General features: G+C 37.1%; 1 protein-coding gene across 7 annotated transcripts in view; it reads left to right on the forward strand.

Moving 5' to 3' along the window:
- Nucleotides 1–17778, forward strand: part of LOC119649201 (rho GTPase-activating protein 20) — a 115791-nt gene that overhangs the window by 87356 nt on the left and 10657 nt on the right. For 2 of the 7 annotated variants that reach the window (XM_038051246.1, XM_038051247.1), the window contains exons 3-6: nt 1892–2048; nt 12539–12601; nt 12892–13316; nt 14671–15019. In XM_038051246.1, the coding sequence (XP_037907174.1) occupies nt 1892–2048; nt 12539–12601; nt 12892–13316; nt 14671–15019 (994 nt within the window). Of the gene's footprint in view, nt 1–1891; nt 2049–12538; nt 12602–12891; nt 13317–14670; nt 15020–17778 lie in introns of those variants that run through there. The other 5 variants (XM_038051249.1, XM_038051250.1, XM_038051248.1 and 2 more) reach the window with 3 other exon arrangements.

Raw genomic sequence — 17778 nt, forward strand, 5'->3', positions numbered from 1 at the left:
CTCGCCCGATGAAAGCGTGGAAGTTATGTGGAGTTCGGTAATGTCTCGATCAAAACTATGTATAACGGTTTGAACATTTATTTGATAGCCAAAGAACCTTGAGGGGAGGGATGCACCAAATTTAAAAAACTGACTTTATTTTTCAGATTTCAGTTCAGATTAGGGCTCCTCCTATTGGCTAGACATTCAATTCACAAATCCAATTCAGCTTTCCACGTCCAAAATAATTTCAATAGTTTTTTCTTGCATTTCCAAATCGCATTTCCTCTTCTAGTCTTCCATAGACATTTGTACACGACCATATTTACTCAAGAAAAATATAAAGAGAGCAAAGTAACATTCACAAGATCAGCTATACGGATATATGTACCAAGAAGTCTTCAAGATGATTACTCAAAGTGTAAACTCGTATAGCGTTTGCCCCATAATCTTTAGGAAGATTATCTCAGTTTGTTGCTTTCCCATGAATAAGTTGGCTTCTTGGCCAATATTATACGAATATTGATGATAAGTTCAACGGAAGATCCATGCATTTGTTTGATGATCCCGTGAAGAAGAGATATGTAAACTTGCAGCATCCTACTATCATCAATAAAATGAAATTCAATATGATCTTTTGTGTATTATATAATGACGGCGGTCTTAATCTGCTTGAAATGTTTGGCTTTTAACTTATTTTCTTTCATGCAATCAAAAGAAGCGATTGCTGTATAAGTTGATTTTGATTTTATGGACATTTTGCACCCATGATTGATTGGGTCTGCAGACGTCAAGCTGTCTGGTTGATTGAAATGGAAACCAGTTTCCCATAAGGCTAGTGACTTGCTGATCATGCTGAATACTGAAGGGTAGTTTCCAAAGATTATGCGTCTGTGTCTAGACTTTTTGGTAACGGTGCTAAAAAAGTTTACTTTCTAACTATGTTTAGCTTGGACTATTTGTGCTCGAGGAGCTATATTTCAAAAGCAATCGTTTCATCTGGTATAGCGCAATGTATTTGGGTCACGGTTCCCAGAAGCTGTAGATGAGTTGCCAATAAGTCAAACAATAGCGTGTACATCACCATCAGGTGTTCCTCGCTAAATTGGAATAATTTCTGTTCTCGATTCAAAATCGTTGTCCGCGAAATCCGCCATAAACCAGGTTTTTATGAGCAGAAACTATTGTTCATGATTTTTGGTTGCCAAAGTACGTAAATTTTGCATTGGTTTTTGGATGCAAAGCCGTAGAACGTCTAGTCACCGATAAAAGCATCTACCAAGTTTAATGAGTTCCCAGAGTTTTCATTGTGAAATAATTTTGAAATAAAACATTTCTCGTAACAACACTCTATTTTCAATCTCTTCACTCTCGTGCACAACACATTGTTGCTCAATGTGTGGTTCTTGTTAATCCAAAAAGTTTAGATACAATGGCCTGGCGGTTGGTTTATGCATCCGAAGAAAAACTGATGATGTCATAAGTGAAAGTTGCGCTATTTTATTTATCACAATGTGGTTTTTCTTATTTGATATAACATAATGAGTATGAATAATGCATGGCCTGAAGATTGCATAAAGTATTTATTGGAAGAAGATTATATTATGTTGGCTAATGGAAAATATAAAAAAGTATTACCTTCTTGTTTATTATATTCATTTACATTTTTATGTGATCGATTTTGACGTAATATGCCATATAAAATCCAATTAGCTGCCTCATTTTATGATTTGTTTTTTGATTTCATGTACATACTAGTATAATATACAAAATATATTGTATAAGTTTGAACATCGGATATAGATTAATTAAGCTATTTATCGTATTCACATTTATCACAAATGATTTTTTGATCAGCCAGTTATAGCCAGTTTTATTCATTTAACTTTTTTCTTTACTTCCAAATGTTTAGGTAGCAACGAGAATTATGAAACAAATGATTGATCAATTTGCCACTTGTGATCTGTTTGGACGTGGTAATTATGAGTATTATGCACGTGTGACTGGACGAATATTGAAAGTACAAGATGAGTGGATATGCAGTTTCCAGTATCCACCTCCTCCTAGAGGTGAGTTATTTTATATCTTGTTTTTGTTTTAATATTTTAGAATAGTAAAAATTATGCCTTTAATCCATACAATTACTAAAAACGAATCTGTTTTCTATGTAGCTTTATATCATTCCATTATTTTTATACATTTGTTCGTCAATGAAAAACTAAACATCAAATCAATGTAGATATACATATAACTAAGTCCAAATATAAGGAACCGCCGAATCTCATCAATTTTTGTGTGTAATCTTCTTTATAAAAGATTGGACTTTTTACAAACACCTTTCTTGACAGCTAAAAAGAATAGAGTTTAAATATTTTCGTATATTCGTTTAGATCTCAAAAAAGTACGACGCAAAATCTGAGCGATGGAACTGAGACCTCTGTTGATAGCTGCGGATAGAAACGTGCAATGCGTTAGAACTCTTATACCCTAGTAAATTACAAGAAGTATATTATAGGGAACGTGGAAAGCAGAAACTGCCGTAAATAAAGCCACTTTGGCACAGCATATCACATCACAAAAAAACTTGGAGGTGGTCGTAGGTCTTTTAATGTTCCTGTTAGGACGTTAACACGTTAACGGTAGTCTCTCAGTGTCGCAACTTAAGAGACGGAAGCAGATTTTTATGACGGTTCGGGTTGGTATAACCTCTGAAAATGTATTACGCGATGTAATAGACACCAAGGAAATAGCTCTGCTTACGTTTAGGAATATTGAGGATGCTTTTGATAACACAACGTATGGAGAAATACAGAATGCCCTAATCTACAATGGGGCTAAGAGCATCCTGACCTTCTTATATGGTTGCAATTCACCCCTTGCTGGGGTATAGCAGTTCAACCATACTTACATGATATCGTTTATGGTCTGTAGAAATACGCTTCAACTCCCTTCAGGACTTCTCGAGATTCCCTCTATTGTTCTGTGCCAAGTACTCTTGGGGTGACCCACTCGGGAGAGTTAGTTCCACTGCATGGAATAGCTAGCATGGAATTGTCGTCCTTCCTTAATGTGCGATCTATCCACTACCACTTCAGCCTTTTGATCACATCGGCCACGGATTGTTGGCTTGTGTGCCGATCAAAATCAGGCCAGCGTGATCCGTTGATGTGCGTAGCAGTGGTGGTCACTATCCATGTGCCACTCGCATATAGCGCCACAGAAAGAAAAGTAGCACGAAACAGTCGCAATTGGATCCTAATATTGAGATAACTGCATTTCCAGATTTTACGTATTTAGCGCTGTTAACGCGTTGAGCAACATCTAGCTCGTCCCACTGTTGGTAGAAACCATGCTTCCTAGATATATAAATTGATCGACGTCTCTTGCCTCTGTTTCGAAGTGCAGAGTTTTTTCACCAAGGCCCATGAGATGTTTGAGGAAAGATGTCGTGGTCCATGAAGAATGTCAAGAACAAGAAGAAATAATCTCGGCGGCAAAATCCAACCCTGGACTTCAAATTCTTCTTGGATTTTACCTCGATGCAACACGTGGTGAAGGGAAGTTGAAGCGAAGCCCTAAACTCCGCGCACTGTTCTAAAATATTCTGTAGAGTGTCGATGTGGGCAATGTAAAAAGAATCAGATCGGAAACCAGGGTGCTCTATATTGATCAAGCCTTCAAGATGTTTCTTAATGCGATCCAGGATTATTTTAACTATTTCTTTTATGACGGCAGGGATTGTCACACTCTAAATGGATACCCTTCTTTGGAATTTTAAACATGATCAACTACTTCCACTCTCTGGGAAAGGTCTCTGATTCCCAAGTTTCCATAACAGTGGAAGTAACAGTTCAGAGGCTTTCACCTGTTTGACTGCATCGATGGCCGAAATTATCTCTGAACTGCCTGACGGAACCGTCTGTATTCGCATGTTCCGATGGCTAGCCATCACAAAAGGGGAATGTCACATGTAATACGGTTAAGAACCGTGATGAAGTGTTCTTTCCACCTCTTTAGTCACTCATCATCCTAGATGAGAAGTGGACCGGTAACGTCCTTCACGGAGTCGTTGAAAGATTTGTGACCACATGCTTTCGTGATGTAATGTACACTTCTGAATTAATAACATTCTGCGACATTTTCCGTTTTTCCGACCAACCCAATAGCAAATTCCCTTTTGTCAGGGTGTATACTATGCTGAATTTCCGGAGATTTCACTCGATATCGGAGTTTGAGTGCGTCATGCCCGCTATCACTTGTGGCGGTCAATAGAGCCTCCAATCCATTCTATTTATCGATCTACTTCCACGATCCCGCAGTCAACCAGATCTTACGCCGTCCTCTGGAGACCTATCGACGTCGTGCGCAGCACCCGAGAAAAGAGCATTTTTGATAGCAGCCCAGTGCTTATCGATACACTGAGAATGTATCTGCCGTCTGATCAGCAAGATAGCTCTCCCACTGTCGAGCGACAGCAGAATCATAGAATCGGTCGTTGTTGAACTTGGGAAGTCGCAGCCCTCCAATCCTGCGGGAAGTAGTGGACGCAACACGCAAGCGCGACCATGAAATTTTTTTTTGTTACGCACTTCAGGAGGCAACTCTTAAATCCACTGATGATCGTAAAGTGGTGAATCTGATTGCTCATAGGGTAACGGTCAGTAGAAACCCAACTGGCAAGAGCTGTGTGAAAGTTGCAGAAATCGACAAAACCTCTCGTCATTATTGTTACGCTCGCAAAGCGGAATTTTTGGAAAAAACTCACGAAGATTCAAAGCGCTATCGTGATGGAAACCAAAAGTTGTTTTTCCATAGGTCGGGGCTCTTTTTGTGAATACGACGCATAATGCTCAAAGTAGTATTGCCTGTTGTTGATGGTCTGGTCCAGTTAGAAGAGTCGTGGAATCGAAGAAAACTGCTAGCGTAACCTTGATTTTTGAGCGATTTTAACGCGATTGTTTTGGTCTTGCCTCGCCTTGGCATAATATTTATTTGATTGGTGGGTCTTCTCCGGAACATAATTATAAATCACAAACTTTAATGTGACGTGACACAAAGACTGATCTGACTCTCCTCAGGCCTGTATGTTCCATCAAATTTTTTTCAACTGATCAAACTCTAAGGCCACAGAAGGTGCCTAATTGTCAATTGACGATTTTCGAGGCCTAATTTCTTGATATGTTGCTCATCAGTTAACATTGATTGTTGTCGAGGGATTCCAAGTAATCAAGGTGTTCTCTATCTTTGGAGTCTTTTACCACTTTTGAACATATACTTGACATAGTCGATTTACTAACTAATGAAATGCAATTTGTCACAGATTTCACTGACAAGAACATCAATATAAAAATAAGAAAGTTTTCCAAATCGGTCAGCTCCCTAAGTTTATATTAAAAATGCATCTTACTTTTCGAACGCAGGATTATACTGCAACAGTGTCAATCATTATCTGTTGGGCAATATTCTGGGCAGACAGAATCAAACTTGGCATAATTGTCAAGGAGGCTAATTTGCGTGCGTACCACTGGGGCGATGAGAATATGCCCAACATCATCCTTGGAACACGTGGGATTGACTACCCTTCATCTTAATATACAGATGCAGGCGAGAAGAGAAATCTTCAGAATGACCGAGAGTACCAGGGAGGCAGAAAGCTGTCCAAATCGAAAAAAGATTGACATTGTTTCTATCCCGAATTACTCATACCGAGAGATGTCATTGACAATGGACTTTCATTTTGATAAGAAATTTGAAACATGATGGCTTAACAGGTCGTCTGAGTGAGCGCTGCAATGACTTATAGCTTAAACCGGCAATTGACTGTCCGCAGGGTACGAACGCAGGGCCATTGGTACAAGGAACTAAGCGTTCCTAGCATTGTTTAAGACTCACTAAGAAGATCCTTACGATCATAGTGGAAATACTCACGGGTTACTGTATGTTGAACTACCTCTTCGGGAAGCTAGGAATATTTGCGGATACTGAGGGAAGAGCGATACACTTGCGCAAAGTACGCTAATATACCTGGTAGAATACTTGATACCAGATGCAAATTTTAAAACATTTAGAAGTAAGAAAGATTCTTTCGGTTATTGGATTTATTGATAGATGTACTATAGTTAATAAGTTCACTATAACTTCGCTTGTTATTACTCTTTTTATTAATATTAACATCCGAGGAGGTTCCACTTCGCATGCATGTTATGCGAAAACACCGTAACATGCGGACTCGCTCTGCTTCTCGAAATAGAAGCCATCATTCCACTTAAACGGAGCAAATTCGCCGGTCTTGACGATTTGATCGCGGAACTGTTCCTTGCATCCCTTGACGTTTCTGCAGAACTTCTATGTCTACTTCTTCACAAATCGCTCCAGCTATAATTTCCACTTATTCACAATCGTATTATTGATGCTGTGTATAATCTTGAAATGGCGGTGTTAATCGATACCCATGTCAATACCTTCTTTATTAGGGATATTTGCCTATTGAGGGTCTGCAACTTCACGAGTACATTGGAATCTCCGACTGGTATACCGTTGTTAATTTGATTCTGCTGAAAGCCAGTTTATGAACTATAGTGTGGATAATGTTTACACTGGTATATGACCAAATTTATATTCACTTTCGAAGGGTAAGCGCTACACCCCAAGACTCTCCATCTTCTTCGTTTAATTTCAAATTTCCGTCCCGGATAAAGGGAATATTTACGCGTTTGGAGAACTAATTCTTGTTAGTTACTGATTATAAAAGTCACAACCAAATAGTCCGTCCCTCCAAAGCATATGAAGAGAGTTTGTACTATGAAAATAATGCAAATTTTGGGATGGTAGTCCCCAAGTGCGCATTGCTTTTTGTTCCCTATGTCCTAGGTCAAGGGAGACCACGTATTTTTGTTGCCTTCTGAGCCGATAAGATTTTCTGGGCCATTAGAAAAACGGTAATGTTTCTTTTTCTTACAATCTTCATGGTGAAGGAGGAACAGAAAAAGTAAAGCATTTTTATTGCTGCTACATCTTTTGCTGAACCAGTCGTAAAAGTTTCAACTGACATTAGGTGCTGTTTGAAACACAGAGAAATACTTGACTGTGTTTGAAGAACTAGAATTGGTACATAGTTGTTGGTTACATCGTTGCCTCAGTGGAATATTGACGTAATTGCAAAATTCATTGAAACTGAGTTATTAGCGTCAGTGGGTCCAAAAATGATAAATCCATTCCGCAAAATACTAGCATAATTGTTGTTAACTAAAGATAGTCATCATCCTAAATCATTGATTCCATTATGCTTTGTTTGATAAGGCAATGAATGAAATCATTTTCTATATTTGGTTCCTCTGTAAAATTACAATTGCCACAGTTGCGTCAATGTTTCATCTACGCAGTAAAATAGAGGTTACCAAACCTAATCGCTAAATTCGAACATGTTCTACTAATTAGAAGTTGCACATGCAATTAAACCTCCAGAGTACCATTTTTTGAGGGATGCAAATATAGAAAATAGGTCAAAACTTCAGGTTAACATCGATTTTTAATTCAATGTACTATGATTGAATACGATTTGCGAACTGGTACTGATGCTTTAAATGCTCGTAAAAATTCTATTGCTATCGAAGAAGTTTCATTAAAATTTGATATACAATGTGGGTCATAAATTTGGATAACGATTACTTGTTAGCGTTTAAAGGGCTATAAGAAAGTTTCTGCGTAATATGTTATTCTATACACTTATTTTTTTTTGAAAAAAATTGCCAAATTAGAGATGGTAGATTGTTGGTGGGGTCGATAATATGAACAGCTCTCGTGAAATGTGTCAAATGTTATGAATATACCGAGCTTCATCTAGTAATATTAAGGTGTTAATTGCGGATCCAATAGAAAATGGTGAGAGTTCTAAACAAGTTGGGCCGTGATTTGCAGTCACGTTTTCGGCCATGTGTAAAATTGATCGAAAATGTAAGTTAAACGCCACAGTTAAGCCAAAAGCAAAGCTAAATATCAGTTGAGTGAATAACCCATCGTCGGGATCATTGATAAAGGTAATGAAACCAGAAATGAACATAAATGGCATAAATGTGGGTAAAAAGATCGTTGGAAACATAATCTGGAAATGTTTAAATCTTAACAGATATTCATCAAATGAATGGTCAGAATGGTCATTCATAGAAAAAATATTGGGTTCGAAGGAAAAAATTTCTTGAAAGCATTAAACTTGTCTTAAAGCTTGAGCTTAGATTGAGGTCAAGTACTTTGGGGAAGTGAAAATAAGTTCATTATACTTTTTACTGACGGGAAAGCTAATCAAATGGGCTATTCAAACCCGGAAATGAACCTCATTGATCCGGGACTTCGACACAGACATCGGAATTGATGACACTTCAAGAAAAGTGACAGAAAAATTCGATGAATATGGTGATCCATTAGCTGAAATTGCACGAAGAGCTTATTCTATAAAGGGTGTCTAAATTTCTGAACTCTCTGAAAGCCAATTGATTATAAAAAATAATGTTTGCCAAAATTCTGTGTATACAATTGTTGAAATAGGAATGAAAATAGGAAGGAAGAATAGAAAATATTCATTCTAATATTTTTATAGCACTTCAAATGTTAAGCAGATAATTTTGCCTAAATAGCTATCACCTGCTGAATGTTCTATATTGGGAAGTTGTATTCCATGGTTAAGAAGTCGCAGAGTCTTTGAATTTGATTTTCATTTGGTTATCTCCATTGTAGAATAAATATCTAAATTTACGTGACTTTTTATAATACACTAGATTAAAAAACTCCACAAATAGGGAAAATTGGCACTCTTCAACTGACCGTGAGGCAAATGAAGAAAACACATCAGAAATTCTGCTCTTTCCTTCATGGAATCGTTACGAGTGACGAAAAATATATTTACTTCGAGAATTCCAAGCGAAAAAAATGAATCATGAATCCAACGTGGTCAACCAGCAAATCGTTAGCTGTGTGTTTGGTGGCACCAAACAGGTGTGGTATATCGTGAACTCCTAAAGCCTGGCAAAACGATAAATGTGGATCGTTACCAACTGCAAATGATCAATTTGAACTAAACTTTGGTGGACAAAGGCAAAGCCCGTCTAAGATCAGTTGGCAGCTTTTGGTTGAGAAATATTATCCTACTCGCCACATTTCCCTGACATGGTTTCCTCTGTCGTATTGTTTATTTTCTTTAATGGGGCATGTGCTTACGGATCAGGATTTCAAAAATTACGAGGAGGTCGAAAAAGATCTGAAAGAGCAAAACATTTTTTGGAGTGGTGTCCATAAACTCCCGGGGAGATGGGAAAAGTGTGTGGCTGCATATAGAAAAAAAAAAATTTGAATCAAAATATTTTTGCTTTTCCTCCCAATAAGTGTTTCTTTTTCAGGTTTTTAAGGTGTGTAAAACAAAACCTTATTAAAATCGGTTTACTGCCTGTCTGTCTGTCTTTCTGTCAATCACACGCATTTTTTTCTGAGGCTGCACCAGCGATTGAAACCAAATTTGGTGGAAAGATGGGAACGTTCACGCATACAGTAAATTGCATCCTGTTAGGTCGAAATTAAGGGGAGGTCCCCATACATGCAAAAGGGGGGTGTAAATTTCTTTTCACCAAATATAGTCATAGGTATATCAAATGAAAGGTCTCAGTTAGTACTTTCCGAAGCTGGTCTTAGTTATGCCATTTGTTGGAAAAGTTGGGTAATGCGGAGAGTCGAAAGTGATTATTTATTTAAGGGGGTCGTTCTCAGAAACTGCTCAACCGAAAAGTCTAAAAGCCACTATGCTCCGAGGCTCCGAAATATCTTTCATACCGATACCCCTTCAAATAAAATTAATAATAGTATATTAATATAATTTTCAGTAATTGGCTGCAGAAACACCCTTAAGCTCATCCTAGCACCTAGCACCATTCTACCAAGTTTCGTGGAAATGGCACTATTACTAACAAAGTTATAAAGCCACTAAATGTACAATCCCTTGTAAATTCACGCCTGCCGCGCCACATCACTCCGCTCCCAATACGATGTGTTATGCATAATGTAGTCAATGACCACCAAACAGACACCATCAGCTTCTTTTGGTGAATGTCTCATTCCAGGCCATATTTTCCGATGAATACCGCCGATTATCGTGCATAATCCATTGTTATTACACGTGGCAATTCGATGCAAAAATGGTCCATTTTTGTTGCGGTTCAGGAGAGCATCGGTTATCTCGTGTGGCCCACATTTTTTCAATTTTCTAACCTTGTCGATTTTCACTTGCATGACGCAATTTTTTTAGAAACATCAATCCAGTGATAAATCAAAAAGTTTCAGCATTTGCAAACTTCAAATGGGTTTTTCTAGAAACCATGCTATCGCAATTGGCGAGCAGTAGAACTCGAAGAGTTTGTAATCGACTTAAAAATTGAATGCAGCTTTTCATTTGATTTTTTAATGAAGCACACAATTTACGAAGAATATTTTTTTTTTTCAAATATCTTTTTTGTCCGAAAATACGAATTTATTTTCTAAGTTTCACCATTTTGCGAAAAATCCAAAATTAAAATCATGAAAAAAGAATTGCTATGCTTCCGTATGGTGGTAAAAATTGTTCTAGGGGAACATCGAAGGAGAGAGGTCCTTCGAAAAATTTTCTATTGGTTTTGCGATTCTGCAGCCGCTTTGTGAAAAATTGTCAATAATAAAAAAATTTCTTACTCCTGAAGAGTTGCTAATCGATTGGAATATGGGTTGTGCATTATAATTCGAAATGTACTCACAGAAAGTGTTTGCAGAAACCGTCCAAACAGACAATCTCCGTAATGATGTACCGACATTTCATCAAGGTGACAATGTGTCCCATGATTCTGTTCTGTTCGATATTCTGCTAAAAGTTTTTCTATTATATTTTCTCATCTTCCATCAAGAGGCAAGGATTCCACCTTGACGGCACTTTTCACTTACCCCAATAATCTGAAATAATCGGACAATGTTCCGAATTGTGAAGCAATTTCGCATATTGCGAGGCGGCGATGTGCTTCAAACACCTCATGGATCGCGAGGGTATTCATATCACTGGTGATTGTCCGCAGAAGGCAAGAATTCGTCACATTTTGCACTGGCTCTTGGCTATCGACAAAGTTTTTGCACCAGTTCTAGACCTTGGTTCTTAATAATAATCGTTGGCGCAACAATCGAATTAGATGAGGGTCTTGAAGTGTGTTAGAACACTTCATTCAAGACCATAACGGTACATTACAGGACTGCAGTAATTTGTAGGAGGCAATGTGGTCAGCAATGCACTTGCCCGAGATTATAACCCTGGTTTGAGACAGGTACTCATTCACAGCTGAGTCGACTGGTATCCGACGTCAAGTCACTATACAGATCCCACTGCCACCAGTGAGATTTGAACCGCGAACTTCCGTGCGAAAGCCTTGTGCTCTAGCCACTGGAATATCCTCCGATCCTTTTTTTTAATAGTTAGTTGACACACAATTTCGACAGATTTTACGCCCATCCGCGGCAAAAATTTCATAACAATGCTTTTTTCAACAGGTGTATGTAGCCTTTGCCTAGGTATGATGCTATTAACATGCTCCGGTGTCCCGAGTCGACTTACTCTCCTCCTCTTTGCACTTCCACCCAACATATAGTATATTACGTTACGTTATTCATTACAGGGAACGTTAGAAGTGAATTGTCGAGAGATTAGTCGTCCTCTGTAGAGGGCGGTCTATGGCAGAAGATCATAACAGTGGCTGTAAAAATTGATTAATGTGATGCCGTAATTTCAGAATAAGTAATTGTTGCGAGTAGTACGGCTGGAAAAGTCAAACGACGGATGATTTACACTTGAATTATTTAAAATGACTTGATTTTTTCATTTACATACTTCTCCCAGCTTTTCAATACACGCGAGTAAATGTGAGTTATTCACAATCTGTGTCAGCTCATTACAGAAACCTCTATTCGTGAAGTTTTTAGTCACGCCCATAAATATGTAGAAAATTCAATTAGAGCATATGTTTGACTGAAAGAAGGCCGAAGCTTTGCTGTTGGAAACTACCGTGCTTTCAACTTGCAACTTACTATCTTCCGATCTTTAAATTACAGAATAGCTAACAGCAGAAAAATTCTGTGGACTGTGGCAGAATCAACAACGATTTCAACTATAATAAAAATTAATTGGCGAAGTCGTAGTGTTTTAGATCCATAACTACCTTTATTGTCAGATCTGCATTGACAGGAATAAGCCCAGCAACATTGTAAGGAAACTTCATAAAATTGTGAAGTAAAACAAGATTGGGAATATTATGTAATCTAGATAAAGCTGGAATTGGTTTCTCCGTCGATAATGAATGCAAGGAAAACAATATTATAAAGTAAATTTAAGGTTATAAAGTTAATCAAGGGTATAAAACTCTCAAATCAAGTTTTGTGATTTCCTAGAAAGCATTAATTCGTTATTTATTTACGTGCAAACATAGTATACGTGAAGTATTCTTGAACCCATATACTCTACTAACAAAGAAAACTAATTTATGTCCATTTAACTCTTTTCTTTTAGTTGAACTATCACTGGAAGCAGGAAAAACATGGCTACAATGTGAATGTGAAAGATGGGGCTTAAGTATGTGTTGTTTATTTTCACTCATAGATTTTAAAAACTAGGTAACATGTAAGAGCCATACCGTAACTACCAACTAGTCTAAATTGTTATATTAGATGTAGTTTCCCTCCTTTACATCACTATTTGCATTTAGATAAATTGCTCACTTTTAATTTTAATTTTTCTCTCTTCCATTTTTGTGCCATTCCAATAAAATTGTAAACCACACATCCAAACATCTCTACCATTATCTGCATCCGTGTGTACGTCCTCAAAAATTCCAACATGAATCGGCTTAACGACAATTGTAGTTGCTCAAGAAGAATCTCAATCGACACCGGCTCTATTGACCAGCTCAAGTTCAGCTATTGGTAATAGTGCTCTTTCGCTTGGTATCATTCCAGAACATTCATTATTAGAATCATGCGCACGTCTGTCCGTCTCACTTGAAGGTCCTGGTGTATTTGCAATAGCTGCCACAACATCATCGCAATCATCTAATAAAAATCAAGGACATGAATCACATAGTAATAGTAATGGTAGCAATGGTGGATGTGGTGGTGGTTTAGTAGGCACAACAGCTGATAGTAATGGACTAAAAAGTTCATCAAGTTGTTCATCGACACGATCGTCAAAATCTGCATCGGCTGCTAGTCATCATCATATGACCATGGATGAATTGAGAGCGGTTAATCGTTATGCTGAAAGTACAAAAAGTCTATCATACTTGCCACAGGTGAGGGACTATTACTTTCCTACATCACAGGTTTATGTTTGAGAACTGGTGTTTGTTAGTGTTTAGTTTTGGGAATGTTCTGGGTTGGTGTGTGGATGATGAGAAGAGTTCACTTTTATGTTCCAGATCAGGTACCTTGATCTCGACCACATTATGCTTAAAATTGTATACTAATCAAATGTCTCATTGATTAACGATATAAATTTGTTATGTATTTATTTTTTCGGTTCATTAATAAATTTGAATTCGTCCAGAAATCTTCAATGGGATATTATTTTGGTTCTAATAACTTCCTTCTTAACTTGGTATGTTTATTGGGTTAATTTCCTTTCTATTGGAGAATCACTTCGCATTTATCTTCCTTCATTAATGAACTGAACCCTTACTCTTTGTATTTTCAAATTATAATTTTGAAATGTATTATTTTTCCCTCATATTATTTCTTTCTGTTTTGTATGTAAATAAATTATGAAATCAGCAAATATTTGTTTTCCATTCGATGTTGATAATATACTTTGGAAAATTTTGCAATGTACATTGAGATTACCACAACGAATCAATTTCATTAATTATGATGCACAAACATTTTTAAGATTATTTTTAGGTATAATTTAGAAAATCGTATTTTGCATTGACTGTATATAAATGTAATAGTACAAAAACACGCACGTTTATATTTAATTTACTTGTTAGAAAGTTGTCTGTTTTTACAAAACTATTAACGACGATATTTTTATGTATTTAGAATTTAAAATATTTTATTTAGTTTTTTTCACAGAAGATTACATTTGGAAATATATCAGAATATCATATTGCGAATATTAGTTTTTGAATATATACCGTTTAAGTATGTTTCCTGAGAAATTATTTCGAGAACTCTAGCATTTTGGTGAAACAAGTTTTGAATTGAGAAGCAGTATTTCTTTGCTGAATACTATTCAAATAAAACATACGTCCTCCATGTATAGCTGAACTTCTCGGCTCCATCTCTTTTTGAAAACGTTTCTTCAATCCATTGTAAAAGTCATGTAAGAATTTACATATTTTTAGTCATGATATTAATTGTAATCAATTTGCAATTACTATTTTATCCAGAAGTTGATTTTTTAATTGTTAGGGATGTTGATAAGCGCCACTTAAATTTTCGAGAGGAAATGACTTGTTTCATTCAAAATATAAAATATATTAGTTTTGCTTTTCTAACTCATTGAATTATATATTTCCGTTTCATATCTTTCTACTTCGCTATCTTTTTGAATTTAGCTTTAAGAATTTCGAAATGTTTAACAAAAATTTAGATCTTCGAATGTAACTGAAACAACCCCATTATTCCCTTCGTTCCCCAACCAAAAAGGTCCATGAACGCCAAACAGCCCGAATGCGAACAAGATCCGAGTGGTTTCTGGGCAACCGTGGAGGATCCCTGGAACTAGCTGGTACATGTGCCGGATGCCACCAATATTTTGGCGGCAGTACAAACGATTTGAATCAGCACCATGTCGGGATTAGCAGTAATAACACCATGCTACTAATGTTTCAACAGCATCACCAATATCACCATCTTGCTCAACACGAGCAACACCAACAACATATTCATCATCAGCACCAAACGCGAGAGCAACTACAATGCATGGACATGGATATGCCAACCGATGAGCAAACCTTAAGTGTATTGATGGATACGAATTTTCCACCAATATCGGGTACATATGAAAATCAAGCCATTGTCAATTTAAGCACAATCACGTCATCATCACACAATTCGTCGCACGCATTTTTGTATAATAGTAATGAGAATTTGTCTTGCAACAAAAGCGTTGATTGTTTTAATAATAACGGAAGCGATGATGAGATATTAATTTGTAGTAATAATATATCAATTAATGATACACAAAAAACACTACCTAAATCACAATTAACATCAATTTCATCGACGTCATCATCATCGTCATCTTCAGCAGCACTTTTGATGCATGGCAATCGTCGAATTACAAATTTACGTCTAAGCACTGAAGAGGTTGATTACGTTATAACTGCAACTGCACGTCGTACGCGAAATGTTGATCGTAATCGTATTCGAAATATTACGAATAGTCGCACTCAACAGAGGCAACCATCGATACTTGCGTCAATAGTTATTGCTATTTTAGATTTTTTGTTTTGAAATCAAAAGAATTTTATTTAATGTTTTTTCTTTGCCTAAATGTGTACACGTTTTCCTAAATTTGGCTTTTGATTGGATCGAAACTCAATATAGATTGGAGAAATTTTAGATTGAATAGATAACGATTTTTTTAAACTTGAAGCATTATTTCTTTGTTTTTCTGGATGAATTCGCCAATTTCAAAATGTAAAAATGCCCCCCTGTATGTAAAATATTTAAAAAAATAAAATCAAATTGAAATTTCATCCATAAAATTGAATTCGATCCAATTAAGAATAGTCTCGTTCCTTTAATATTGCTTGAGGTTTTTGTTTTTGACATAACACAGTTGACATGACACATCTCTGTGTGTATATAAGATCCTATATGGTGTAATTGTATAACATTCGCGGTGGAATATTTTAAGAGAAACCTTTTTAGAGTATACACACTTTTCAGGATCAAAGTGGAGGTTTGTATTTCACTATTTATGAACATGCTGGAATTATCTTTACACGGAAGGTACTCTTGTTGAGCTAGTCGTTTCATATCTTGTAATTTCATGATTTTTTATGGATGCATGTTTTATCACCAACCTTTGGATACCTAAGATTGCGACGGTAAAGACCCTATCAATATTCCTAGAAGAGTTTGAATTTCACTATACCATCATATTATCTCTCTACCTCAATGGGCCCAACTTCAATCTATGTTTATGCCTTTGTTTGTGAAGGATGATGTATTCAGTTATTTATGGGCATTCGTTTTCCTTTGAAAACTAGACAATATAAAAAAAGATTTCAAGATTGTATTGGAAAAAAGATTGTCACTTTCATACATAGGCTGTAGATTGAATGTAATTATCTTCGTGATTTTTATTGTATCTAAATGCTACATATTATTTTCCTTCATAAGCGGGGTCTTATAGCGTTTGTATTGCAGTTTGCATTGCATTTTTAGAAAAATTCTATAGGTTGCGCTTCGATGATCTCTATCTTTGTTCTATCTAGAATAATATTTGCGACAGCGTGGGGCAGATGAACTAATCTTTCCTTTGTATCGTTCAGTGGCGGGTCGGCTCCATTCGAACGATTGAACCATTGTTTTCGACCAGAGGCTGATCTGGGTAAGTTGAGAGGCTCGCGAATCGCTATCCAGAGTATCAAGCCCTCGTTTTTTCAGTCAGCGTTTTGGTCGTTTCCGAAGGACTTCAACGCTCAGACCAAGACAGTTTTAGTCAGCGCGAACTTCAATCCGCAGGGATGATATCGATCGCGTGTAGTCTCATTTCGGATGTGATCGCGGCATGTTACGCCACTTGTAAAACACAATATCTTTGTCTCCATTATCTCGAGGCAGCGTTCATTGATAGTCGGTCAACACTCGGAAACATAGATGACGGTGGGGCCAATGATACTGCGATATATTTTGGATTGAGGCGTAAGTTGCATCGTTCACAAAGAACGCCAGTTGTGGAATTACTCCATTCAAGTTGCACTAAGGCATGGAGTAAATTTATAACGCAGTTTACGATTGGCCGATAGCTTTAATTCGAGACCCTTGAATCGCTCATCAATGATAGTGATAGCGTCTATTTCACGGGGGTCATTCGTAAAAAATTCAATTTTGTTCACATTCAATGGGAAACCTTTCTGCATAACCCAATCAATCCACTTTTGGATAAATTGCTTGAGATTTGGTTTGTTGTGAGACGCCAGGAAAACATCACCTACATCGAGTGGTGCGTTGGGCGTTAGATGGATATCCCATATGCCAATCCAGTGCCCTGACAAGTAAAAGAGGAATGACGAGAGGGCATTTCCTTATTGAACACTGACTAACACGAATCGGTTTTGATATATCTGCCATACACTGAACTTTATTCTTCGAATTACGGTAAAACAGTTCAACCCTCTACACGCGACTGTTGATCTAATGCAAAACGATTTGGCCATCAGGCTAACCAGAAAGGAGATCAGGCAAACCGGTTCGTGTGTGGATTAAGGCGTCAGCTTGACGTTTAAAAGACAGGTCGTCTTGTTAAGGAGAGTTCTGTTATAAATGCTCATACACAAATATATCCCAGCTTTACGTTTCAACGCCTTTCATGGCCAGAGTTGAACCGATGGTGCAGTTTGGCTTGTCAGTACGTGTATGGTCTTTTCAGTTCAACAGGCAAACGAAAGAACTGTAGACCGGCTGTTCAGGCTTAATTGACAGGCCCGCCTAATCGTGTATGGTACGCTTTATGAAACAAATAACTGCCGGTCAGGAGAACGACCGAAGGGTATGATATTGAAATTGGTACGGAATGCACTT

The sequence above is a fragment of the Hermetia illucens genome, chromosome 2 (assembly GCF_905115235.1).
Source record: "Hermetia illucens chromosome 2, iHerIll2.2.curated.20191125, whole genome shotgun sequence".
In the NCBI taxonomy this organism is placed as follows: Eukaryota; Metazoa; Arthropoda; class Insecta; order Diptera; family Stratiomyidae; genus Hermetia; species Hermetia illucens.